Source organism: Mesoplodon bidens (assembly GCF_964165515.1).
Source record: "Mesoplodon bidens genome assembly, chromosome: 7".
Taxonomy (NCBI): Eukaryota; Metazoa; Chordata; class Mammalia; order Artiodactyla; family Ziphiidae; genus Mesoplodon; species Mesoplodon bidens.
Window position 1 is genome coordinate 113,226,098 of NC_138164.1, and position 26,458 is coordinate 113,252,555.

At 50.8% G+C, this 26,458-nt stretch overlaps 1 protein-coding gene across 4 annotated transcripts in view; it reads left to right on the forward strand.

Moving 5' to 3' along the window:
• PPFIA1 (PTPRF interacting protein alpha 1) overlaps positions 1-26,458 on the forward strand; it is a gene marked incomplete at its 3' end in the record, with an annotated part of 89,817 nt that overhangs the window by 35,354 nt on the left and 28,005 nt on the right. For 2 of the 4 annotated variants that reach the window (XM_081239839.1, XM_081239840.1), the window contains exons 3-17: positions 2,142-2,243; positions 2,723-2,887; positions 3,312-3,386; positions 3,741-3,842; positions 4,065-4,286; positions 6,560-6,706; positions 8,128-8,262; positions 9,157-9,231; positions 9,610-9,693; positions 11,820-11,951; positions 13,175-13,237; positions 14,334-14,413; positions 19,419-19,554; positions 22,369-22,592; positions 24,718-24,949. In XM_081239839.1, coding sequence (XP_081095965.1) covers positions 2,142-2,243; positions 2,723-2,887; positions 3,312-3,386; positions 3,741-3,842; positions 4,065-4,286; positions 6,560-6,706; positions 8,128-8,262; positions 9,157-9,231; positions 9,610-9,693; positions 11,820-11,951; positions 13,175-13,237; positions 14,334-14,413; positions 19,419-19,554; positions 22,369-22,592; positions 24,718-24,949 — 1,974 coding nt within the window. The remainder of the gene's footprint in view (positions 1-2,141; positions 2,244-2,722; positions 2,888-3,311; positions 3,387-3,740; positions 3,843-4,064; positions 4,287-6,559; positions 6,707-8,127; positions 8,263-9,156; positions 9,232-9,609; positions 9,694-11,819; positions 11,952-13,174; positions 13,238-14,333; positions 14,414-19,418; positions 19,555-22,368; positions 22,593-24,717; positions 24,950-26,458) is intronic. The other 2 variants (XM_081239841.1, XM_081239842.1) reach the window with 1 other exon arrangement.

The window sequence follows — 26,458 nt, forward strand, 5'->3', positions numbered from 1 at the left end:
TGTGACTTCCAGTTAGGATGGCAGCATGAGCTCATGCTTTGACATATCTCTTCTCCAGACCCAGCAGCGGAAAGATAAATTTAAACAGAGAAACATAAACCAGAAAATATGGCCAGGCCCCCAAAAGAGAAAAATACCCTTAAGGATAGAAACGGGATACCCAGTGTGGGGAGCTTGAGCTGGCTTGATACCCTGGCCCGCGGTGCTCCAGGCCCTGAGCTGGTGGGGGCACGGGAGACGTGGCTCCCATGGGTTACGGTGATAGGAGCCGAAGCATTGAGGCGAATTAGAACTAGAATCAGACTCGCTTTCTGAAGCTGGGGTTGGCCTCAGTGTATAGAGGCCAACTGCCCTCTATACACTGGGGCTTTATAGGAAGCTGTGGGCCCGGGGAGGGTAGAAAGCAGTACCTGGAAGGCACGGCCCTGTCTGGTGGTTGGTTCTCTGAGAGGATCTGCACTGTCTGTAATGGAAGCAGGCAGCAGGGGCCCTCAGTCACCATGGAAACGGAGTTCTGGCCTGAGGCCTCGGGAGGCTCAGAGGGGCCACCACAGGACCTAGGCTGGGTGGGGAGAGGTGGGCACCAACAACATCACCTCCTACTCGAGGGGAGCTGGAACCCAGGTCCCACAGCACGAAGATCTCACACTGAGAGACCCTCCCAGAGCCAGCTCCTTACGCAGCCGTGCCTTTACTCCATCTGAGATTCGCGGATGGGGCCTGGCAAAACTGTCAGAGAAGTGTGCTTCAGATGCTTCAAACCTGAGCTAACATCCCTGAAAAGCAACTAGAAATCATAAGACAAGAAGAGACAAAAATGAAACAAGAGCAGGAGGGCCTGGCCAAAAAACAATCTGAAATCTAGTCAGTGAAAAAAATGTTAGGACGATAAACTTTGGACTGGACATACTCAAAGACAGATTTAGTGCATTGGCATTTTCTTCATGAAGCTGACTCAGATTGCAGTGCAAAAGGGGGACAGTGTGATCAAAGAAAAATCCAGGGCCCTGAATTCAGACGAACTTAGAGCCAGCCCTGCCTTGGACCCTCACGTGTAGTAACTGCCTCTCAGCCTAGGCTAGTCTGAGTCAGGCTTTCCCTTCCCTCACCTGTAGCGGGAAGAGTGTTTCTCGTACAGGATCTTAGTGGTTAGACGGAAACCTCTCCCTGACGTTAGACACTAGGCGATTTGACAGGCAGCTAGTTATTTACCAGAGGAACCAGCTACTCAGTGTAATTCACATGGGCACATCTGGAAGACATCTCAGAAACCCAGGAAGGGAAACGAGCTCGCTGCGAGGACACGGAGGGGAGACTGGTCCACGTGGCTGCCCCGCACTTCCTGCTTCCCAGCCTTAAAGCCCAGTGCCGACGCTGCCGGCCAGGTCTCTGAAGGTGTATCTTCAGAATCCTGGTCAGGTTTGAAGACACATTGGATTATGTCTCTCCAGCGTTCGTGTTTGCAGGTCTGCACTGAAGTACTGCGGTAAAGAGCCGTTCACATTCTGTAGCTGACGGATGCTCTCAGGAGCAGCCTTGTCTGCAAAGAGCACCATGGATACGTGCGTGCGCGCGCACCTGTGTAAATTGCGGTGAAATCTATACAACATAAATTTACCGTTTTAACCAGTTTCTTGACTGGCTGGCTGACTCCAGTGGGGTCAGGCTAACAGACTGGCCTTGGGGTACCATTAGCCTTTTTCCCGGGGGACACTCCAAAGCCTGTTGCCTTTTAGACCTTTTTTCTTTACTCTCCCCAGTGGTTCTAGGTCACACGCCTGTGAGTCACTTAAAAATATCTTTATCCACTTTGGTATTAGGATTTATGTTCAGGAAAATATCTTGGACTTCCCTGGATCTTGAGAAGGCAGGCTTGGATTCCCTTCCCCGCCGTGTGCGTGTCAGGGTCAGGGGTGGAGGGGTGAAGGTTGATCTGAGTTATGGTGTTCTGTGTGGTCTTGGGCTGGTCGGTGGACCCCTCATTCTCTGGAGGGTCAGAGAGGTCCCGCTCATCCTAGGGCGGGAGCTGTGTTTGTGTGAAGCCTGGAGAGGCTTGATGGGGGAATTGGTCTTTAGAGACACTCTCTCGCTCTCTTTTGTATTTATATTTACATCTATTTACTTATTTAACTGTTTTCTAGGAGTTTGCAGCACTTACTAAAGAACTAAATGTATGCAGGGAACAGCTCCTTGAAAGAGAAGAAGAAATCGCTGAACTGAAAGCGGAAAGGAACAACACCAGGGTTAGTAGGGGATTCTCTGCGTGAACATTTGCCTCGGGGTCACGACTGGGCTCCGTGTTGCTGTCTTTAAACTCAAAAGATGATCCACTCTGTCTGTTTTTAAACACATTTTCGACATTTTCCCACTGAGTGGACTGGGGTTGATCAGTTCGGGGTTCTCATACCTTGCTTGAAATTTATGATGAGAGTTAATGCAATTTTAATATATTCGAGGGGGAATTTCTCTAACTTTATTTATTTATTTATTGTTTTGGCCACGCCGCAGGGCAAGCGGGGGCGGGTCTTAGTTCCCTGAACAGGGATCGAACCCACGCTCCCTGCAGTGGAAGCGCGGAGTCCTAACCCCTGGACCGCCAGGGAAGTTCTCTCTGACTTTAGACAGAACCGGAGGCATTCAGACCTGTCTTCGCACAGTTTTGGCTTTAGTGTGAGATTGAAAGTGCTCTGTAAACCGCGCTCACCTTGGCCTTGCCGTGCAGCTGCTGCTGGAACATCTGGAGTGCCTGGTCTCGCGGCACGAGCGGTCCCTCAGGATGACGGTGGTGAAGCGGCAGGCGCAGTCCCCGGCAGGCGTGTCCAGCGAGGTGGAAGTGCTTAAAGCGCTGAAGTCGTTATTCGAGCACCACAAAGCCCTGGATGAGAAGGTACCGCCGCCACACGGCAGTTCCGGGTTTGTACACGTGCTGCGTTATTTGGCGGACAGCGCAGGTGTTTGTGCAACTTTAGTTGACTTTTGAGCTTCTTGAATTCTTGTCAACACAGTTTTTCTATAAGAAGCCAGAGTTCTATATGGTTAAAAAGTATTAGTTGGCGTAAATGTCTCAAGATTTATTATATTCTGTGTATCAACTGGCTGTTAGGAATTGGGTAATAGAATTTATTTAGGGTGAAATTTTAAAGCTATTAGCAAGCAGGTTTTCTTGATGTTAAGATCAACGAAAGACATTAAAGGTATTCTATTATGTTATATTACACTAATAGTCTACTAGGATAGCTATGCAATAAGAATTAAATTAACATATATACACATATACACACACACACTAACTGAATCCCTTTTGTTTTCAGGTGAGAGAACGGTTACGAGTAGCACTTGAAAGGTGTAGTTTGTTAGAAGAAGAATTAGGTGCCACACATAAAGAGGTAAGCTTGATAAGTCGTCATACAGTTTCAACTGAGGGCTCCTAATTCTTAATCCCTTCATTTTAAAAAAGTATGAAGACTGTAGTTGTAGATATCAGATGTTATTTATCTTTCTGATTGAGGACCAGCCCATCTGGGTCATTTTAATGATTAGTAAACTAGACTTTTATTTCAGAGTTGCAGAATCTCTTAAGTACCCATGCCTCCAGTAGAAGGTAAATTCTGACTTTAATGACCTGGTTATATTCAGGATGGATAACATCACCATGTATTTTCTTTTCAGTTGTGTTTTTCCAAATGGAGTTTTGCTGCCTTTACTTATTTCTTTACTCTCATTCAATTTTTTGGTTTTAGCTAATGATTCTTAAAGAACAGAATAACCAGAAAAAGACACTAACGGACGGGGTGCTTGACATAAACCACGAGCAAGAGAACACGCCCAGCGCGAACGGAAAGGCAAGTCCCTGGTCCCCTCTGTCTGGTTCTCGTCCCACCCGTCCAGTCTGTGCACGCGTGTTAGTAACCTGTCGCCAATGCACCACTTCGGCCTGAGCGGCCGTGAGAGTCACGTGAACCCACAGCGTGCAGAAAGCAGCTTTGACCTTACCGATTTCCCAGAAGTGGTTTATTTCCTCCCTCAGCAAACAAGGCTGTTTAAGGGTTCTTTCCCCCCATTAGAGATCTTCTGATGGTTCTCTAAGCCACGAGGAAGACCTGGCTAAAGTGATTGAGCTCCAGGAAATCATAGACAAGCAGTCAAGAGAGCAGAGCCAGATGAAGGAGCGCCTGGCCGCCCTGTCTAGTCACGTGACAGAGCTGGAGGAAGATCTGGACACGGCCAGAAAAGACCTCATCAAATCTGAGGAAATGAACACAAAATTGCAGCGGGATGTTCGTGAAGTGAGTGACAGTTGCCGTGTCAGTGTTGTCATGGGGTTGAACGTGTGAGCTGTTTTGGTTTGACTGTCTCATTCTCCCAGTTACTTCAACCTTTGGATGACTGTATGAGTGAGAACAAAACAGAACAGTGCCCTGAGACTTTGGCTGCTTCCCCATTTCTGTGTCAAGGTCTTTAAAGGTAGGGGAGGCCTGGTCCAGCCGGTCCACTGGCAGCGGAACGGACATGAAGCTGGCCCTTCCTACTGTGCTGCTGTGACTGTAATGCCCTGGGTGTGGACTCCTCATTTCTATAAGTTCTAGGCTGTCGAATGTATTCCTGATTATGCTCAGATTTCCTTTTGATACACTTTGAGCGAGTGTGGTGACACCTGTGGTGCTAGTTCTCTCGGAGAGACGTGAGCATGGGCTGTGGGTTCTGCCAGGGCGGCATTATTGGCTGTGTTTCTAGTTTTCTGATGTTACACTCCTTGAGGGGAATGTACGATATTGATATTGGTGGTCAGACAGAGTGGCATTTGTTCACACTTGGGTCATCAGGCTCATGCTGTAAAAATACGTAGAAATGTGTGCATTTCTGGCAGACGTTTCTGCATGTATCATGATTTATGAGAAACTAGCTGGCTGTCGCTGTAAAAACAAATGAGCGCTGGGTGCCTTCTCTGGCACCTCCTCCTGTTAGCGTAACCTCTCCTTTGTAAACAGACAGCTCCTACCCCCTCCCCACCCACCCCGTGAGACCACCGCAGAGAGAACCCCTTTCACGTGTATGTAGAACAGGTGTACATTCTGTTTAGTAGCTTGGTGTGAGTAATTTTATGTAAGAATTCAAAACAAATATTTGCGTGTGTTTATATAACCTGTGTACATTACTCTTTGGCAACAGGGGGAGGTGAGGTGGCAGAGTGTAATATGCAGACTTGCCACTTTTAATATTAAGACTTTGCTAACATTGGTTACTTAGTAGTGAACAGGGAGGGACCTGAAGCGGAGTTTTAGCTGGGGGACAGGAATTGCAGTAGCAGAAAGTTCAGGTCCTAGTTTCAGCGTTTGATACTGTGTAATATAATTTTGCTTTAGGAGAATTAGGCTTTAGAAGGCTGCTTCCAGTTGTATTAAACTTTTTTTTGTTTTCAATTTTATTTATTTTTGACTGCCTTGGGTCTTCGTTGCTGCACGCGGACTTTCTCTAGTTGCGGCAAGCGGGGGCTACTCCTGTTGCGGTGTATGGGCTTCTCATTGCGGAGCATGGGCTTCTCTTGTTGAGGAGCACAGGCTCTAGGTGCGTGGGCTTCAGTAGTTGTGGCGCACGGGCTCAGTAGTTGTGGCTCGCAGGCTCTAGAGCGCAGGCTCCTTAGTTGTGGCGTGCGGGCTCAGTAGTTGTGGCTCACAGGCTCTAGAGCGCAGGCTCGGTAGTTGTGGCGCATGGGCTTAGTTGCTCCACGGCATGTGGGATCTTCCCGGACCAGGAATCAAACCCACGTCCCCTGCACTGGCAGGCATATTCCTAACCACTGGGCCACCAGGGAAGTCCCCAGTTGTATTAAACTTTGAGTTCTGTTTCCATTTGTTAATATTATTACTTTAATTCTGTGGCAATTGGATGAGATTTCATCCAACTTTTACCCAAGAAAATGAGACACATGTCTCACTGTTGTATCTCCACCTGTATCGTGAGGCAAACAGAGGTCCTGTCTTCATGGCAGATACCTTCCCCCTCGTGGAATTCTTGCAATAACAGGATATTTTATTATACTTTTTCTTTTTTTTTTTTGGTAATATTATATAGAAAAGGATAAGCTTGGTAAACTGAGTGGCCAGACATAGCATTAAGACAGATGAGTGCTGGGATTTCCCTGGTGGGCCAGTGGGTAAGACTCCGTGCTCCCAATGCAGGAGGCCCGGGTTCGATCCCTGGTCGGGGAACTCGATCCCGCACGCCACAACTAAGAGTTCACATGCCGCAACAAAGATCCTGCATTTCGCATCTTAAACCCAGTGCAGTCAAAATAAATAAATATATATATATATATTTTAAAAATAATAAAAAAGACAGATGAGTGCTAATTACTTGGTGGATATTTATGATCTTTGAGGTAAGTGCATTTTCATTCACATCAGAGAAAACTGGCATGTCTATCAATTTAATTTTGAAGACAGTAATTTTATATTTGATTTGAAACTTTGGATTCAGCCCAGTTTGTTCTCTCTCTGAGTGCACCCGTCTGTTACATATTGGTTACTTCCCTTCTCTCCCTCTGAAATACCCGACATAGGCCATGGCCCAGAAGGAAGACATGGAAGAGAGAGTCACTACCCTCGAGAAACGCTACCTCGCAGCACAGCGTGAAGCCACCTCTGTGCACGACCTCAACGATAAACTGGAAAATGAAATTGCAAATAAGGAGTCTATGCATCGACAGGTAGTGGTTTTTATCGAATTTTGTCTGGCTTTTATTAATTAATTACTAATGAAGGGGGGAAGACCTTTTCCTGTGACTTCCATATTGGAAATCAAGTCCCAGTGTAAAGTTTTTATGATCTTAGAATATTATGTTCAGAAGTGTGGTGTACATTGTAAATCAACTGTATTAGAATAAAATAAATTTTTAAAAAATTGTGGGTGACTGCAACTTACAGGTTTTCATTTCTTAGGATTTGGTTTAACCATTTTGTGGAGCTACCCTCCTGACTCTTTTGTTGCTTGTTAGCATTTTTACCAAAAGAGCAGAGAGTGGCAAAGAACTTCAAGGCAGCTGGCTGCCTGTTGGTAACTGGGGTCAGTGTGGTAAATGGCAGACTGAGAGACGCAGTCTGAGTAGTAAGGTTTGTGCCTCCTGTGGTTTGGTTAGCCTCACTTGCTCCTGTTTCTGTGTGGTCTCAGATAACCAAGAGTTAACCAGGGAAACCAAACCTGGCTTCTGAAAAACAAAGTGAGTTTGTCTGGTGTGTTATAAAGTATATCATTGGCCCCAAAATAAGAATAAAATACTAGAAAGCCATTAAAACGTATGGTGTGGAATGCTAATTAAGAGCATTAAAATGTTCAAATAATGACTTTAACAGGCAGATCAGAAAATACTACGTACCATGTGCTGTTATTTTCTGAGGGTTTTAAAGCATAATCTGTTGTTTGTATATGTACGTAGAGATATATGCACACAGAAAAAAGAAGAAAGCTGCATAGTAACAAGCGTTAACCTCTCAGGAACTGAGCTTATAGATGACTTAACATTTTCCCTTTTTTAAAGAAAGAAAAATCTGTCTAAATTTTCTACATTGAAAATTTCTCAGCGTAAGAGGATTTTCTAAAAGAATGACCCTACGTTTACAAAGCTAAAACTCGACCAGTATTCCCTTAGGCACACTCTTAGCAGGTCTGGATTTCAAAGGAGATGAATGCTGTATTTTGGCTTACATGCCCGTGGCAGCCTGTTGTCAGTAGGGTTCCCTTCAAGTGATGATTCTGATGATGTTTTAAGAAGGGTTAGTACTGAACCCTTCTCTCCTTAAGTTGTCAATAAGAATAAATAAGCTCCTACAGAAAACGGGTTTGCTTTAATGTATAGGAACTTGTGTGTGTGTGTGTGTGTGTGTGTGTGTGTGTGTGTTTTAAGACTTCTTTGGAGGTATTTAGGAAGAGCAAATACTTTGGCAAGAGGTGTTTTGCGCATTGAAATCAAGCCCAAGAAAGTGGGTGTGCGCTCTTCACAGAAAGAAAAAATTCACTGTGAAGCAGCTGCCAAAACAGCTGTGCTTCCATCAGAACTAATTTAGTAGACTATTAGAAATGGAAATGGCTGAACCATTTGCCCCGTTTTGACGCTTTGCTCTCATTTTGTAGAGTGAGGATAAAAACCGCCAGTTGCAAGAGCGCCTGGAGCTGGCGGAGCAGAAGCTGCAGCAGACCCTGCGGAGAGCAGAGACCCTCCCCGAGGTGGAGGCGGAGCTGGCCCAGCGGGTGGCCGCGCTCTCCAAGGTGCTGCCCTGGGTCTCCTTGCGGGGCAGACGCGAGTTGGGTCTTGAGGGTGATTTGTTCACGTGCCTTCTTGTTGTGGTCTTGTCAGCGCACCTGGATCCACCAAGCAGCTCAGACTTGTTTTCAGTGCTATACTGTCTGAGACCGGAGCAAGTTTGAATGTCAGACATTATCCCTGCTTTTGTGTCATCCCCACATTATTTTTCCTCCAGTTTTGTCAGATGTGTTCTGTGTGTCCCCAGGGTGCTTCAGCTCAGAGTCACTGCTGCTTGGAGCTACTTAAGTCAGCAGCTCCAAGGTTGGGATAGAAGCTTGGTGTAAGAGCAGGATAGTTTTTCTCAGAAGTAGGAAAATCCCATTCTCTTTTGAAGACCGCCAAAGTAACTTTGTAATAAACAAGTTTTTGAGTCTTTATTCATTCACTGGTTCAACAAATCATGGTGGGGCATGTGCAAGACCCGGCCCCTGCCCTCACAGCCTCACCGTCCCTGGAGAGCCGGCAGGTGAGAGGGGGTGTCCGGGTGACGCAGCGGTGCTGGGGGCGGCTCGTCCGCACGGGGGTAGGAAGCGCACAACCAGCCAACGGCCCAGTCTTTGAGGCATGGTCCTGCACTGCCAGTAGGTGCTGGCCAGGCCCAGAGAAGCGGGCCCTGGCCTGTGCTGGTGCGTCCGTCAGGAGTTTTGTGTTGCCTGCCTGGAGCTTAGTGAGCTGCTGAGGGGGCCGGACAGACCCGGGGTGGGCAGATGGCCTCAGGTGCTGGCAGACCTTCTTTAGAGCAAGTTCATTGCTAACAGCTGCAACAGAAGCGCTCCTTTTCCTTCGTGATCTGCATTTAAAGTCTCGGTTTCTTTTTTCTCCCCTGTCGTCTCTTCTGTCCTGGGTCGGCCTTGTAGTCTGACCTTTTGTCTTCTGGAAACTCTGCCGCTAAGGACGCTAAACTGTTCGAACTTACTTCCCAGCTTAGGAAGGTAGAATGTGTACATTGCTCTTGCTGTGCTCGCTGCTTCCTGCTTCCGATGCCGGCTCGCCCAGAGCAGTCTGAGGCTGGGGCGAAAACACAGCCCACGGGCGTGGGACCCGGGGTGGGGGCAGCACATCTTCTCTCACAAGTCGATCGCCAGCGCCGGTCACGCCTCAGTCACCTGCCCGAGAGGGTGAATTGCCCCCTGGTGTCACGCATGGGGCCACGCAGGACGTATGAGCAGACGTCAGCACGTGCCTTCCACTGAGCACGGGGCGCGTGGTCCACGCAGAGCACGTCCTGCTTGTTGCTACTGCAGTCGTACCCCGCGTATTGTCAGGAAAGGGCAACCGTGAGCTGAATTGACACCATTCTTTGCTGGCAGGCCGAAGAGAGACACGGCAACATCGAGGAGAGGCTGCGCCAGATGGAGGCACAGTTGGAGGAGAAGCACCAGGAGCTGCAGCGGGTACGTGTTGGGCAGAGAGGCCGAGCCCGGGCCTGGGAGGCGCCCGGGCCGGGGGGGCGCGGCTCGAGCAGGCACGGCGCCTCCTTTCTCTGCCACTCCCCACCCCCCTACCCGCCGTGTGTATTCAGTGTGTGGCCTCATCTGCGTGCTGTCTGCTGATTGGCGCACCCGCCACATGGTTGCCCGCAGGCGGTGTGTAGTGGGGAGGAGGCCGCCTGCCGCTCTGACCAGCCTGTTGCGGGAGCTGCTCCAGGTACAGGTGGGACCTCACAGGCCCCCCTCAAACAAACCTGAGGTGCCAGCCCGGGGTGCCCATGAAACTTAAGGCACAGCATCCTAGGTGTTGGGTCTGCTTGCCTGGGGTGTGGCACTGGAGTCCCAGATTCAGGTCACGGGCCTGATCTCTGTCCTGAATCCCAAAGTGTTGTTCCAGACACAAAGGTAGACATAGGGATGGCCGTTCCTGAGCAGGAGGAAAACCGTAGTTGAGCTGGGATAAAAAGGAGCATCAAGAAAGTGTGGTGGTGGAGGCTCACATCAGCTGAGTCCTGAGAGAGTTTTCCTGGAAGAGTTGGTCACACGGCGAGATGGAACATCCAGGAAATAGAGCGAGTGGTGGCCCCAGGTCCAGGTGTGCGACATCAATATTGTCACCACCAGAAAGCGCCATTCCTGGGCCTGGACTGCAGAGCATCAAATGTGAGCTTCCAGGAAGGAAAGCGTCTGCCTCCCATCAAGAGATCCGCCTGCCAGGCGCCCCTGCCCCCGACACAGGCACGCGCTCTCCCCTCTTAGGCAGAGAATTCGACTCTCACCGCTTGAGGGGTGCACTTCATTACTTCCAGAACTCGTTGCGGTAGGGATGCTGTTTGTGACTGAGGCAATTCAAAGCAAACTTTTAAGTGGTTTTGCTTTAAAAATATTTGAGGGACTTCCCTGGTGGTGCAGTGGTTAAGAACCCACCTGCCAGTGCAGGGGGACACAGGGTCGAGCCCTGGTCCGGGAAGATCCCACATGCCGCGGAGCAACTAAGCCCGTGTGCCACAGCTGCTGAGCCTGTGCTCTAGAGCCTGCAAGCCACAACTACTGAGCCCGTGTGCCACAACTACTGAAGCCTGCGCGCCTAGAGCCCATGAGCCTCAACTACTGAAGCCCGCGCTCTGCAACCAAGAGGAGCCCCCGCTCGCCGCAGCTAGAGAAAGCCTGAGCGCAGCAACAAAGACCCAACACAGCCAAAAATAAATAAATAAATTTATGTATTTATTTTAAAAAAATTTGAATGCTGACAGCCTTATCGTACGGTGAGCTGGGTCTCTTCTAGATGATGGTGGTTGCTGTGTTTTGGGCGTGATTCTGAGTGCTTTGTACTTAGTGCTTCCAACAACCTAGGAGAAAAGGGAGACCCACCGAGGGGACCTGCCCTGACGTGTGCTGCCTGTCAGCACTTCCTGTCCCCTCCACTTTTCTTCTGTGTTCATTCAGGGTATGGGGTGAAAATAAGCTTTTGAAACCATGAAGTTGATGCTAGTTTTATAGAACACAGACTTACCAATTTTATTACACTTAAAAATTACTTGCGGTAATTATTTCTAGTTTTTTTAGTATAAATTATCATTACAAAGAATTCAGGTGATGTTAAGAGTATAAAGAAAGACATGTGAAAGTCTGTCTCCACTGGGTTTTTTCCCCAAAATGAAATTTTTTACCTTTTGCTTTATAAATTGAATTCATTTTACCCCCTTAATCCAGATTCAAGCTTCTGTTTACATGCTGGGAAGTTCCCCCTCCAGTGTGTGTGTAAGCTGATCCCCTTTAAAATATGCTTGTTTTCTGCATGTAAATCTGCTCCTTGAGTCCATGTGACAGTTAATGGCTGGTGACACTAATGAGGCCCCCTGGGTGCTTTGTTGAACAGAAGCAGTGGGAAGGACCTTTCTCTGCACCTGCAGTCAACTCTGGTGATCCAGTCGGTTCTGGTGACGGTGCAGAGTCCACCGGAGATGGCAGTGGGAGGGGCAGCCTGGGAGCCAGGGCATAGGCCAGTCACGTCGTCGCTCCTTGGCGCTTTTAAAATAATGACCATACTTGTTCTTGAGGTTTATAAGTTTTTGTTTCTCCTATTTTAGGCAAGGCAAAGAGAAAAAATGAATGAAGAACACAATAAACGTTTATCAGACACTGTTGACAAGCTTCTTTCAGAATCTAACGAGAGGCTTCAGCTTCATCTTAAAGAGAGAATGGCAGCTCTGGAAGATAAGGTGCACTAGCGCAACGTCCCTGAAGGCCCCTTTGCAGAAGGGGCGCCAGTGGTCATGTCCTTGCCCAGGCTGTGCGTATGGGAAATTGCCTATCATTCTTACTCTCCAGAACAAGAGTTGGAGAGCTGTTTCCATAGCAGGCCAGCCACGTAGTAAATCTCTTAGGCGTTTACCATTTGTGAGTAATTGAGTAGAAGAAGTTCATGCTGATCAATTAAGTAGCATGAAAGCAGCCACAGACAATCCGTAAAGGAATGGACGTGGTTGTGTGCCACTGAAACCTAGAGGAGCCGGCAGTGAGCCGGACCTGGCTGAGGGGACGAGTTTATCAGCCCCTGCGCCAGAGTTTTCCAGGTCCACCCTCACCCCTTCATTGCTCTTGCAGGAGAGGTTTATTTCTGTCTCTTGTGTGTGATGTAATATAAAAGATTTAACCATCTAAAAACAAGTGTTCTCGTATTCCAACTCCAGCCTTCTCTCTTTTCATTTGGTTTGGAAAATGTCTAAGCCTGGACTCCTGCTACTCTCATCATGGAACTACTTTAGCTGTAACCAGAGTAAAGGAGTAGCCGAGAATCTATGTCAGAGAAGCTCTGACGGGCAACACTTTGGTTCAGGTTTGATAAAAAAAACCTGTCCCGACTGCACCAGTGCCCTAAGGATGAGGCCCAAGAGTCTTCCCTGAGATTGGCACCTGGGATGACGCTTGTTTGGGAGAGACCAGTGATTACTACTAATTAGTTTTTTAGTTAGCTCATTTTATTTTACACAAAACCCATGATGAAATGCATTACTAGAGACCACATAGGGCAGTTACCTCACTTCCTCCCTGATCTGCGGGCCGGCCTTAAGGTAGGAATATTTTTGTCTCAGGTTTGAATTTTGCATGTGAAACTTGTGCCGGTTTCCCGAGTGACCACTGAACTGCAAAAGCTGAAAGCTGGTATAAACCAGTTTAACTTACCCCATGAACTTGACCTCCTTACATCTAGAAAATCAGTCGGTGAAGAAGGAAATTTTATATGTACAGGTTATTATTAAAAGGTGTCATCTGGCCTCGTGGCTGGCATTTTACTCTGGGAGTGTCATCTGCCCATTAGTGTGTTCACGTGGCCCATTCCTTCCCGCGGGGCTTTACTGTTTCAAACAGAACTGTAGCCGTCCTATAGTACATGGAACATTTTTAAGAATTAACACTAAAAGGCTATTTATATCTTTTTCAGAATTCCCTCCTACGAGAAGTTGAAAATGCAAAAAAGCAATTAGAAGAAATGCAACATGATAAGGTGCTTCAATCTCTAGATTGTTTAGAAATCTGTTAAGAGCTGAATTGAGCTGGGTTCATTGTTATTATAATTACTACAGCTGTTTAGCAGAAGTTGAGTTACATTTTCTTTATGGCTAGTCCACTACTATAACATATAGCACTCCTGGATTTGTATGTTGAACGCGTTTGCATTTTAGATGGATTTGGAGTCCAGCAGGTGCGTGTGGTTCAGAATTCGGAGTCCTTTCTGGGTTCATTTGAAAGCTGAAACAAAGCAGGAGCCTTTCATCTCGAACAGTGCCATCCATCAGAAAGATAATAAGAGCCACATGTATAATCTAAAATTTCCTAGTAGCCACATTTAAAACAGTAAAAAGAAACAGGTGGAGTTAATTTTATTGTATTTTACCCTATGTCGTCAGAATGTTATCTTATCGTATAATTGCTCTAAAAACAAATGAGCTACTTTACGTTCTTCTCTCCACCTTGAGTCTTTGAAACCTGCAGTGTGGTTTGAAACCTGCGGTGCGGTTTCTCATCGCAGCACTTGGCGCTTTGGGGTGGCCTGTCTCAGGCGCTCAGTAGCCACGTGAGGCGAGTGGCAGCTGTGGCCCACAGCGCAGAGCAGGAAGGCTGTCCATTGACTCAGAAACTCTGGCAGTCTGCCTCGTCGCTTTGCCCTGTGAGGAAGTGACGCTGGGAGTAGAAATGGCACATGAGTGGATGTGTGCTCGGTGTAGACAGCTGAAAGCAATGCGGGGGAGCCAGTGCGACGGAGAGTGAACCCTGCGTGTGTGTCCCCCGCCCCTGCCCCACGTGCAGCTTGTCTCAGAATCCATTATTGTTGATGGCTTGGTGTTTCTCTTCTGAGAGCTTTTCTACGACCAAGACGTAACTTTTTGTTCACTACGGTTTGTAAAGTTAATACTGGTCTGAGCGTTTATGTTTGCTATAGGACTCTTGGAGAAAATTTTCTCAGAACTAAAATGTTTGGAATTTATAACTGCTTATGTAACCTGTCATGGTTTTGTTCAGCACTTGAGCACATTTTGATGCGAGTCATTTTATGTCCTGAAAGCAATAGGCGCAGTGTTCTGTCATTTGCTGTTTTGTAGGATCAGCTCGTACTAACCCTGGAAGCCTTGAGAGCTGAACTGGACCAGACGGGGCTGAGAGGGGCTCCCCTACACCACAGGTAGGACGCTCCCCAGGTCACAGCTCTGCTCAGCACTGTCGTGTGTATACAAGGGCGTGTCATGGCTGTGTGGACAGTGTGACTGGGTGGGTATAGCTCATGGTCGCGCCTCAAGGAGCCTGTAGCTTAGTGGCAGGCTAGAGGGAAGAGTAAAACATCATTCCTGAGGTTAGAACTCGGTACCTAGGAGAGTGGCAGTCACGTTACTGACAAGACTCAAAACCACAGGAGGCGGTTTGGAGGCGGGGGTGCGGCTCGTTAATATTTGGGTGTATTCATTTGAGGGACCTGACAGACTGTGACACTGATGTTTCTTAAGAATCGCAGAAGGTTAACGACTTGTAGTCATTTTAAAATTTATTGAGACGTGACTTGGCGTTGGCTGCCGTGGGAGGTATCACCTGGCTTGTGAATGAGTTGAGCAAATCACTCAGCATCCTGATTTTTTTCTTACTTGTCATTATAGGGGCAATAATTCTTATTAAGCTATTTAAATTTTTTCTTCGCTTTCTTTGTGGAAAATGGTCATCAAGTGAGAGTTAAACTTTAGCAAAGTTATTGAAGAGCTTAACTGGTGACATTCATTCGTCTGTCGGAAAGAGGCTTCTGCTTGGATCGTGATTTAGGAGACAGTTCGGAGCCCGTACAGATATTTCAGCATTTGCACACGTAGGGAACCGTCAGGGTCTAGGGTCCTTGCTGGACCTCCTAGAAAAAAAGAGAAATCAAGGAAGATAGAGGCAGAGCCAGAAACTTTCCCTGTCTCCAGAACCACGGCGGGGGGGGGGGGTAGAATTTCAAGGAGAGTGTGTGTGCTTACAGATGGTGGGGGGTGGGGTGGAGGAAGATCGGGACAGCGGCATCGCTGGACTTGCTGGCTAAGGTCCTCTAGGGTGAGGTCAGAGGTGGAGGCAGAGCCCTGCTCACGGGGTAGATGAGGCGAGTGTGAGGAGGACCGTGCGGGTACCTGGAGGGAGGAGGAGGTGGACACAGCCTGTTAACTCTTTTGGGAGTTTGAGTGATGAAGGGGGCGTGGGTGCCAGAACCGAAGGGCTGGCACAGTTGCGGGGGTTTTCAATGGAAAAGCCTTGGGCATGGTCACCAGAGCCATGTGTGACAGTGAAAGTGAAGGACGAGGAAGCAGCTCTTGCTCTGATGACGCAGGGGGGCGGGAGGGGGCTCTGTGCTCTGATGGCGCAGGGGGGCGGGAAGGGGCATCTCTGTGCTCTGACGGCGCAGGGGGGCGGGAGGGGGCTCTGTGCTCTGATGGCGCAGGGGGGCGGGAGGGGGGCTCTGTGCTCTGACGGCGCAGGGGGGCGGGAGGGGGCTCTGTGCTCTGATGGCGCAGGGGGGCGGGAGGGGGGCTCTGTGCTCTGATGGCGCAGGGGGGCGGGAGGGGGGCTCTGTGCTCTGATGGCGCAGGGGGGCGGGAGGGAGCTCTGCTTTGACGGCACGGGGTGGTGGGGGCGGCGGGAGGGGGGCTCTGTGCTCTGATGGCGCAGGGGGGCGGGGGGGCTCTTTGCTCTGATGGCGCGGGGGCGGCGGGAGGGAGCTCTGCTTTGACGGCACGGGGTGGTGGGGGCGGCGGGAGGGGGGCTCTGTGCTCTGATGGCGCAGGGGGGCGGGAGGGGGGCTCTGTGCTCTGACGGCGCAGGGGGGCGGGAGGGGGCTCTGTGCTCTGATGGCGCAGGGGGGCGGGGGGGCTCTTTGCTCTGATGGCGCGGGGGCGGCGGGAGGGGGCTCTGTGCTCTGATGGCGCAGGGGGGCGGGGGGGCTCTTTGCTCTGATGGCGCGGGGGCGGCGGGAGGGAGCTCTGCTTTGACGGCACGGGGTGGTGGGGGCGGCGGGAGGGAGCTCTGTGCTCAGACGGCGCAGGGGGGTGGAGTGGGGGGGGCTCTGTGCTCTGATGGCGCAGGGGGTGGGGGGCTCTTTGCTCTGATGGAGCAGGGGGGTGGAGTGGGGGGGCTCTGCTCTGATGGTGCACGGGGGCGGGGGTGGCCCTGCTCTGATGACGCAGGGAGGCGGGAGGGGGGCTCCGTGCTCTGGTGGGGCAGGAGGAGGGCTCTGTGCTCTGATGGCGCAGGGGGGCGGCTGGGGGCATCTCTGTGCTCTGACGGCGCAGGGGGGCGGGGGGGCTCTTTGCTCTGATGGCGCAGGGGGGCGGGAGGGGGCATCTCTCTGCTCTGACGGCGCAGGGGGGCGGGGGGGCTCTGTGCTCTGATGGCGCGGGGGCGGCGGGAGGGAGCTCTGTGCTCAGACGGCGCAGGGGGGTGGAGTGGGGGGGGCTCTGTGCTCTGATGGCGCAGGGGGTGGGGGGGCTCTTTGCTCTGATGGAGCAGGGGGCTGGAGTGGGGGGGCCCTGCTCTGATGGTGCACGGGGGCGGGGGTGGCCCTGCTCTGATGACGCAGGGAGGCGGGAGGGGGGCTCTGTGCTCTGATGGCGCAGGGGGGCGGGGGAGGCTCTGTGCTCTGATGGCGCAGGGGGGCCGGGGGTGGGGGGGCCTCCGTGTTCTGATGGCGCCGCTGGGGCTGTAGGCGAACTCTGTGCTCTGAAGACAGTGGGCTGCAGAGGCTGGGTACTGCGGGAGGGGATGTTTCAAGGAGGCAGTTCTAGAGGTGTAATGTCAAGTGGCTCAGCAGAGAGGTGGTCGGGAGCTGTACAAATGGGAAAAGGCGGATCACAGCAGGTGGGGAGGGGGGCCTCGGGTGCAGAGGGAGGACTGAAAAGATGGCTCGTGGCAGCCTCGGCTTGTTTGGCTGGACTTCACAGTGAAATCGGTCACCTTGTCTCTGAGATCTTCTGGGAGGAAAGCCAGCCTCGGTTGACGGGTGGGGGAGAAAGATGGTGGCTGGGCTCCGTAAGGAGACTGGGAAATGACTGCTGCGGGGCGACACCACCCGGGGGCGTTTGTGGACTTCAGAGGATCCACCAGCCACCAGAAGCACGTGCAGGATTTTGTGTCGTAGCTTTCACCGGATTTCGAAGTGTGCTGTGGCCCCCAAGCAGTTGGGTAGAAGTCATGCTGAGAAAGAAGGAGCAGTTTCCTTAGGAATGAGGCCAGAGGGGAAGGGAGAGACGGTTGCGGTTCAAGGGAGATTCCAGACTTTGATCTCCTGCAAACAAAGGATAAATCCTATGCAACACTTGAAGACGTTTCTTTTTTTTTTTTTTTTACATCTTTATTGGAGTATAATTGCTTTACAACGGTGTGTTAGTTTCTGCTTTATAACAAAGTGAATCAGTTATACATATACATATATCCCCATATCTCTTCCGTCTTGCGTCTCCCTCCCACCCTCCCTATCCCACCCCTCTAGATGGTCACAAAGCACCGAGCTGATCTCCCTGTGCTATGCGGCCGCTTCCCACTAGCTATCTGGTTTACGTTTGGTAGTGTATATATGTCCATGCCACTCTCTCGCTTTGTCACAGCTTACCCTTCCCCCTCCGCATATCCTCAAGTTCATTCTCTAGTAGGTCTGTGTCTTTATTCCTGTTTTACCCCTAGGTTCTTCATGACATTTTTTTTCTTTAATTCCGTATATATGTGTTAGCATACGGTATTTGTCTTTCTCTTTCTGACTTACTTCACTCAGTATGACAGACTCTAGATCCATCCACCTCATTACAAATAGCTCAATTTCATTTCTTTTTATGCCTGAGTAATATTCCATTGTATACATGGGCCACATCTTTATCCATTCATCCAATGATGGACACTTAGGTTGTTTCCATGTCCTGGCTATTGTAAATAGAGCTGCAATGAACGTTTTGGTACATGACTCTTTTTGAATGATGGTTTTCTCAGGGTATATACCCAGTAGTGGGATTGCTGGGTTGTATGGTAATTCCATTTTTAGTTTTTTAAGGAACCTCCATACTGTTCTCCATAGTAGCTGTATCAATTTACATTCCCACCAACAGTGCAAGAGGGTTCCCTTTTCTCCACACCCTCTCCAGCATTTATTGTTTCTAGATTTTTTGATGATGGCCATTCTGACCGGTGTGAGATGATATCTCATTGTAGTTTTGTTTTGCATTTCTCTAATGAGTAATGATGTTGAGCATCCTTTCATGTGTTTGTTGGGAAGACATTTCTTTTAAAAGTGTCGAGCAGTGCGTGAACCAGAGGGGGCTGAGCTAGCACGTGGTCCTGGCCTGCTCTGCAGAGGGTGTGAAGAGTGCTTACTCTCCTCAGGGGAGTGGGGTCTGTTTCCCGGATTTCAGGACTCCTGCCAAAGCAGGCGCCACCCTTCTTCCCAGAGACAAGGGCCGAGCAGCTCCTGGGCTGGGCCCGTGGTGCTGGTGGGCCCATGGTCACGGCTGGGCCGCGCCTCGGCTGACCGGGGTGTCTCCTGACACCCGTGCCCGGTTTCTCTTGTCAAGCTCAGGGCCCCAACCACCTGTCCTGGGACTTCTTCAGCCTATAGAGTTTTGATCTCGTTAATCTAATTACACCCAGGACTCTGCTTTTGATTCGGAAACAGCAGTCCATCTAAGCTCTAAGCCGTGGTTCACAGGGGTTTCTGCTGCTGGTTTGTCTGAGGCGCTGTGAGCGGTGTAGCCGGTGTTTCAGGTAGAGGAATGTTTGTGATTGATGGGCTTCACACTGGGAATCTTGGCCCAAACAGGAAAGGAGAGAACAGCTGAAGGCCAGAGGGGAGGTGTGGATGTCAAGGAAAAAGCAGAGCAGGTGCCGGGCCCAACACCTTGACCTGAGGGCGGGTTCCCAGGTGGACCACAGACCCCTGTACACCGCAGACAGCTGGATTCCACCCCTGTCACTTGCATGTCCTCGTGTCTGCACTGGTTTTCCCGGATGTGGAAGTTTTCCAGCTGGTGGGGCAGGCGGCGGGTTGCTGTTGGAGCGGGAGAGCGGTGCCCTCCTGGGCGACCTTTTCCTGTGACATCACTTATTTTCCAAGTTGATAGGTTCTGGCTTGGCCAACAAAGTGAGGTCAGTTTTCTCCTAATAATGACCTTTTTTCTTCCCCCGTGTTTCAGCCGACCCCACTTGGGCAGCGTCCCAGATTTCAGGTTCCCTGTGGCAGACGGGCCCTCGGACTCCTTCAGCAGCAGCGCGGTGTTGCGACGCCCCCAGAAAGGCCGGCTGGCAGCGCTGCGCGACGAGCCTTCCAAGGCAAGCCCCCCCCCCAGCCCCGCCCCGGCCCGCCCCCTATCCCCGGGGCAAGCGCTCCGTGAGATACTTGCCTCCTCACCCTATGGTTCGGGAGACTGTTTTGAAACAAAGCTTGATGGGTCGCTTTCTCTCTTCCCCTCCCCCCATTTTCCTTTTTCTGGCTAAGAGTTTACTTTTAAGGCAAGCTTTTTTTTTTTTTTTTAAGAACAAATTTTGGTAACCTGTGACCTACTGTAAGGCACAGCCCCGTGCTGATGAGCACAGGCTTGAGGTTGTCCTGAAGAGTAAACGAATACACACATTCATCCTCTTGCAGTGAGAAGAATTCTCATTTGCAAGTCCAACTGCCTTCATATCTTTGTGCGTTTCACGGCATATATTTTTTATATATGGCTCTGTATTCTGAGCTCCCATATTCAGTGAGCAGCTGTTTTGGGCCAGGCATCCTCAGACCTAGGGCTCCAGCAGAGAATTAAAAACAGACAAAATGCCTGCACACACACACACCCCCCAACGTGCACACCCTAGTGAGAAGAGAGAGGCAGCAGTGAATGGAAAGTCAAGTAAAACATGCCGTGTGTGTCCTTTATCTGCTGCTACACAGCCAGTCACTGCAAAGCCTAGTGGCTTCACAGTGAACATTTAATAGTTCACAGTTCGTGTGCACGTGGGAGCATCTTAGTGGGATGGGCCCTGCTCAGGGCCTCCTGAGGTCGCCGCCACCGGAAGGCTCCCCCCGGGCTGGATGGCATGCTTTCAGACTCCCTCACCTGGCTGTTGTCGAGAGGGAGGGCCCCGGTCCTTGCCGTGTGGCCCTCTTCATGGGGCTGGCTTTCCTCAGAACTCCCTCTGAGAGAGAGCGGGGGAGAGCCCTTTCACGCCTCAGTCTCGGAAGCTGCACCCCTGTGCTTCCACTGCGTTCTGATCATTAGAGTGAGCTGCGAAGTCCTGCCCTCACTCACGGGGGTCGGGGAAGAATTGCCCTCTGCCTCTTGAAGGGAGGAGGATTAAAGAATTCATGGACGTATTTTTCAGTCACCACAGCCTGTCAGATGGTAATAAGCAGGGAAAGGAAACCAAGGGTACCCGAGTTGCCAAACAAGGAGGGGAATAATAATTTTTAAACAGGGTGGCCAGCGAGGGTCTCCAGGAGGGAGGAGGGGAGGGGAAGTAGCCATTCGGAGGTAACGGTCGTGCCAGCCAGACGGGCCGGTGCAGTGGACGTAGGCTACGGGGGCAGGGGCGGTCTGGGAGCAGCTCAAAGCTGGGGTCTGTTTCCTTCTGTGAGGAAGATAGCCGGGTCGAGGGAGGCTGGGATCTGGGCCTCGGTCCTGTTCAGGTGGACAGGTCGGCAGCTGGGTGTTCCGGCCTGGACCCGGGAGAGCTCTCAACTCGAGGTAGACTTGGGGTCATGGGCATACAGGTGGTATTTAAAGGCATGAGCCAGATAGGGTCACCCGGTGGGTGCCTGTGGAGAGAGAGATGAGGTCCACGGATAGAGCCATGGGGCACCCCGGATTCAGAGGTCTCAGAGGTCGGGAGGCTGAGAAAGGGCGGCAGGAGGTGAGGAGTAGCCCGGGAGGGCGGGGCCGCTGAGCTAGAGGCTCCAGCGCTCTGCTGGGGCAGCATGGGGGAGGGGACCTAGGCGTGCGGGCTCCACGGAGCCCCCTGGAGCCACACCTGCTTGCAGAGAGTGGGAGACGGGTGGAGGAGGGAAGGGGGGGAGTAGAGGCTGCCCTGGGGAGCTTTCAGGGAAACGCGGTGGTTGCTGGAAGGAGCCCTGGAGGGAGAGTTCTGTGGTTGCTGCTGTGTGCTTTTAAGGAGAGAGGAGGGAGTGGACATCCTGAGGCTGTTGGAATGAGCCCGTAGGACGTGGATTAGCCACAGGGAAGGAGGAGTGATGACAGGTGATCCTGGACCAGCTGAAGGGGGTGGCCCAGCCCTGGGGAGGGTCGGAGAGGAACACGATGGAGTGCGTGGGCACAGGCCCCAGGGGCAGGGGGCTGGGGAGCCTGCGTCTAGAGGCCGCCCTGTGGTTACTCTGAGGTCGCGTCTGGGAAACGGGAGGCAGGACCCTGGGCTGAGCGTGGAGGTGGGGATGGGGCCCGGGAGGAGGTTTGGGGAGGGAAGGGGTGTGAGATGGCCCCAGAGGAGAGGCAGCACAGAGCCCCAGCGAGCACGCTTCCTCTGTGCATGTTCTGATGGCAGCACAGAGGGCGTCTGGGCTCCGCACAGAGGTGCCCTTGCAACGTGAGTGCAGTTCCCTGGAAGAGCCCCGCCACGCGGCGGCTCCCGCGCCCTGAGGGCTGTGGGGGGCTGGCTCTCCCGTCTCCCCTCTGCTGCCGCTCGAGTCTGCGCGTGTTCAGACCAGCCTCAGGAGAGGGAGCGCTGAGGAGCCTCCGAGAGCCCTGGTACTTGGTGGCGCTGGTAAAAGCTATGGCAGCTGAGCTGAACCCAGCGGCTTTGGATCTGATGGGGTTTTTTTTACTTCCCTTCAACCTGGCTGATGGTGGCACGGAATTAATTATTTTAATTTTCGGTTTTTGTTTCTGATGCGGTTGCGTCAGCCTTGTGAATAACGTCATAGAGTTGCCTCCCGTCCAGGCTAGGATGTGAATGTTGCCAGGCCGTCTAAGAAATAGATTCTCCTCCTGCCCATTTCTTAAATGCTGCTCACTTAACAGATGTCGCTGGCTTCTAAGCGTGACCCGTTTTTCCAAAATCTTCTGGGTCTCTGTGTAGAATTGTTTCAAGTTGCTGGTAGATTGAAGTTGCCGTGACTGTTGCTGTTGAGACGTGGCCTCTCGTGCACAGGTGCAGACCCTGAACGAGCAGGACTGGGAGCGTGCCCAGCAAGCCAGCGTGCTGGCGAACGTGGCCCAGGCGTTTGAGAGCGACTTGGACGTGTCTGACGGTGAAGGAGACAGGGACACCCTCTTCAGCTCGGCCACTCTGCTGTCGCCCAGCGGGCAGGCCGATGCCCAGACCCTGGCCATGATGCTTCAGGAGCAGCTGGACGCCATCAACAAAGAGATCCGGTGCGTGTGCCCGTGCCTGGCTCCCCGGAAACACGGTGTCTCTGAGGGTGGACGCTACTTAGAAAAGCCTAAGTGTTCCATAATAAGAAAACTTACTTCGGTTCCGTTTTAAGAATTTTAAGTCCTGAGATTGCCCTTGATTATAAAGCTCAGTTAAGCAGGGCATTGTCCCCACAGTTGTGGTGTCAGCACACCGTGTGAGATGTCGTGGAAGGGGGAGAGGCGTTCAGCCCCTGCCCCCGGAAGCTGCCGACACATCTGGAGAGAGATGGCGGGGTGCAGAGAGCTGAGGCCACGTCCGGCCGGGGTGCAGAGCGGAGACATGGCGCCGGGGAGTCGGGGCGAAGTTGGCTCCCCGGATTCCTTTCCCGGGGCAGGGCTGGGTGATGGGGTGGCCGACCGGGAGAAAGGCCAAAGCTCGGCGCAGGGGCAGGTGAGGGTGGGCGTGCCGCAGCAAGTGAGGGCACCCTTCATCAGCCTCTGCCAGCCTGCGTGTCCCCCCAGCTCTGAGCCCCGAGGTGATGCCCCCCTGCAGCCCATGCATCCTCCGGCACGGAGGGGTCGCCCTCTTGTGGGTTCCTCGGAGCCTCGCGTATTCTGCAGTGTGTCCCAAAGCCACCGGGAACAGAAAAGCTGGGGTTTTCAGGTTGGCAGACTCCCACTCGGACTTGCGTTTTGCTTTTAAGTTAACATAATGGGAAAATTGGTTCTTGTAAGACAGAGGTCAAAGGATGTGTGTTTGAGTATTTTTTAGCCTCATCAGTATATATTTAAGATGTTTTCCTTAGAAAGTGTCATAGCCACTGTAATAGTTATGTTGCAGAACAGGGAACAGACTCCAAAGGACTGCCTTGTAGTCATCAGGAGGCCTTAGGTCTGGGGGCAGCAGTGTGACCGGGTACCCTGAGGCCCGCCGGGTGTCAGATCGGCCATGGCCACAGCTCCTGTCCCAAGTCCACGTGCAGAGCAGCCCCAGGCCGGCGACCCCGTAGTGGACCCAGTCAGAGTTGCTGCTCAGATTGCTCTAGTCACATTAACACAGGCAGAGGTGCCCATTCCCGCCTGCAGAGAATGGGGGCCAGAGAGGAAAGGCCGCAGAATAAACGGCAAAAATGGTACAAGTAGGTTGTGCTGCCTGCACTTTTGAATTCATAGACTGGCTTCTTCGTGTGCCGTGTTTGAACCCAGATGAGCTCTGAAAGACTGTCTTTCCCCATCCCTGCGGGAACTATGAAACGATTATATACTTTTATTTTTATAGCGTGTTGCCAGGTAAAAGTGATTTTTTCCTTATGCAACAGGTTGACCTGATATAAATGGTAAATTCTGTCCATCGACTTGTTATCAAAAATGAGAAAATACTTTCAGGATATATAAGTAGAACTTAAATTGGAAAGGTTACGACAAGGATCTGGTATTTTAATATCAAAATAATTGTATTTGCATACTCAAATATTTAGACTGCTATTTAACCATCCAGTACACATTCAGGGAGAAGAACATTAACCTTGCATTCCAGAGTAATGCAGTGTGGTTGACATGAATCCAGAAACGCACACGAGGGACTTCCCTGACGGGCTAGTGGTTAAGACTCTGCCCTTCCACTGCAGGGGGCACGGGTTCAATCCCTGGTTGGGGAACAACATCAAAAAAAACCCCAAAAAAACAAACAGAAAAAAAGAAACTCACATGAGGCTGGTAGAGAACTTTATGAAATAATACTTTTGTTCAAATTCAACCTTAAAAAAAATCAACTCAGCATTTTCATCTGGTCTAGAGACTTGTGTTTAGAAACTCCAAATTGCTTTGTGAATTGCTTTTTTGATTATATCAGAGTTCCCGATTTCCAGTTGAAAAAGTTGATAGGTATGCAGCTTTGCTGTAACAACAGGGAAGGTGAAAGTTGTAAATTTTAAATATCTCATTATGCAGTGAGAGTTGCCACCCAGCCCCCATCAGAATTTTAGTGTGAATAAGTAAAATCAAATGTGAATGATCGGGAGCAGCTTTGTAAGATTCAGTGGTAAGTCGTTAATCGTGATACAGAATACAAACCCAGATCTGTTATCCAGACATGTTCCTCTATTTCCTGACAAAGGCAGGGGACGGTGTTATTCTGTTTCAGGTTGATACAAGAAGAAAAGGAGAACACGGAGCAGCGGGCAGAGGAGATTGAGAGCAGGGTGGGCAGTGGGAGCTTAGACAGCCTTGGTCGATTTCGATCAGTGAGCTCCATCCCCCCGTACCCTGCTTCCTCTCGGGCCAGCTCTTCCCCTCCCAGCAGCGGGCGACCCACCCCTCGAAGGGCCCCGCACAGCCCGGCAAGGGAAGTGGACAGACTAGGCGTCATGACTCTGGTAAGTGTCTGCCTTCTCCCTGCTGCACCCTCCCCCAGCACACCTGGTTTGCTTGCTTGCTTGCTTTAACCTAGAAGAAAATCAGGTGCATTTGCTATGCTCAGAGGTTCAAGATTTTTAAAGCCAGCTAGTATTTAATCAGTCCCCCAATTAATGGCAAATTAATTTTAATGTTTGGACCACCAGCTTAGCATGTCATCATGAACTCATCCAAAGTTCTCCTTTATGTAACAGTGGGCATGGCCTCTGCAAGGCACAGCAGCTACAGGAAGGTTTTTGTTTTTCAGGAATAGACAGCTTAGCAAGAGTAAACATAGGCAGCCCTAATGGCATCTCGAAAACTGTACAGCGAGTCAATGCTGTCTTCCTTTACACTAGGGATGCCTCACTGGAGGGGGCAGGGCATGCGGTCAAAATAAAACCAAAAAAGCTAAACTGGTCCTCTTGCTGAGGCACCTGGCCACGCACTCACGCCAGCTCTGCATGTGAAACCAGGTTAAAAGCCGGTGCCCCTGGGCTTCTCTGGTGGCACAGTGGTTGAGGGTCCACCTGCCGATGCAGGGGACACGGGTTCATGCCCCGGTCCGGGAAGATCCCACATGCCGCAGAGCAGCTGGGCCCGTGAGCCATGGCCGCTGAGCCTGCGCGTCCGGAGCCTGTGCTCCGCAACGGGAGAGGCCACAACGGTGAGAGGCCCGCGTACTGCAAAAAAAAAAAAAAAAAAAAAAAAAAAAAAAAAAGCTGGTGCCCCGCGGCTCCCAGGGAAGCAAACGGGCTTCCTCATGCTTCCTCCTCTGGAAATGCGATGACCGGGCGGTGACAGCGTGCAGCTCTGAAGCACACACTGTAACTTTCCTGTGTACTGAGTTTAGGTTTTGTGAGTGCGTTGCTGTTTGCCACATGAAATCATATTTACAATATTGTGCTTTTTAACTGCACTTGTATTATAATTTTTTTCTCTTACCGCCTATTTTCATTTTAGCTGCATTGTTAGCCAGCGTATAATTAAATCAACTGTGAATCATTTTAGTGACATGTGAAGTGCTAACTAGTCCGTTTTGTGGTATTTTGGCATACTGTTTTTATAATTTACATCATTAGCTAATTAGCTGATATTTAAAACTCTGATGATTTCATTTGTGGTTTCATGCTTAGCTTCTTTCAGAGAATTTGTAAAAGCAGTTCTGTGTATTTTTTTCCCTGTTGTTACATGGTTCTCTGCACTGGCTGACGGTGTGTCTGCTTCTGTCATTGGTGTCGATTCCCTGTATCATCCTTTGTTTTATCATTGTTAATCCAGACCCCAGCCTCCCCACCGCCGAGTCTGTAGTTTACCATCCAGCTCCGCTCCCCGTCCACCCCACTCTGTGGTCCACAGTGTGTGTCTATGCTTGGTCGTGGCTCATTAGTGGGGTCTCTGCGTTATCTTCGTTTCTCATTAAACAGTGTTTTTCCCCCATAGCGGTAGGTTTTATTTAGTGTATCACTGCGTAATAGGTATGGCTACAG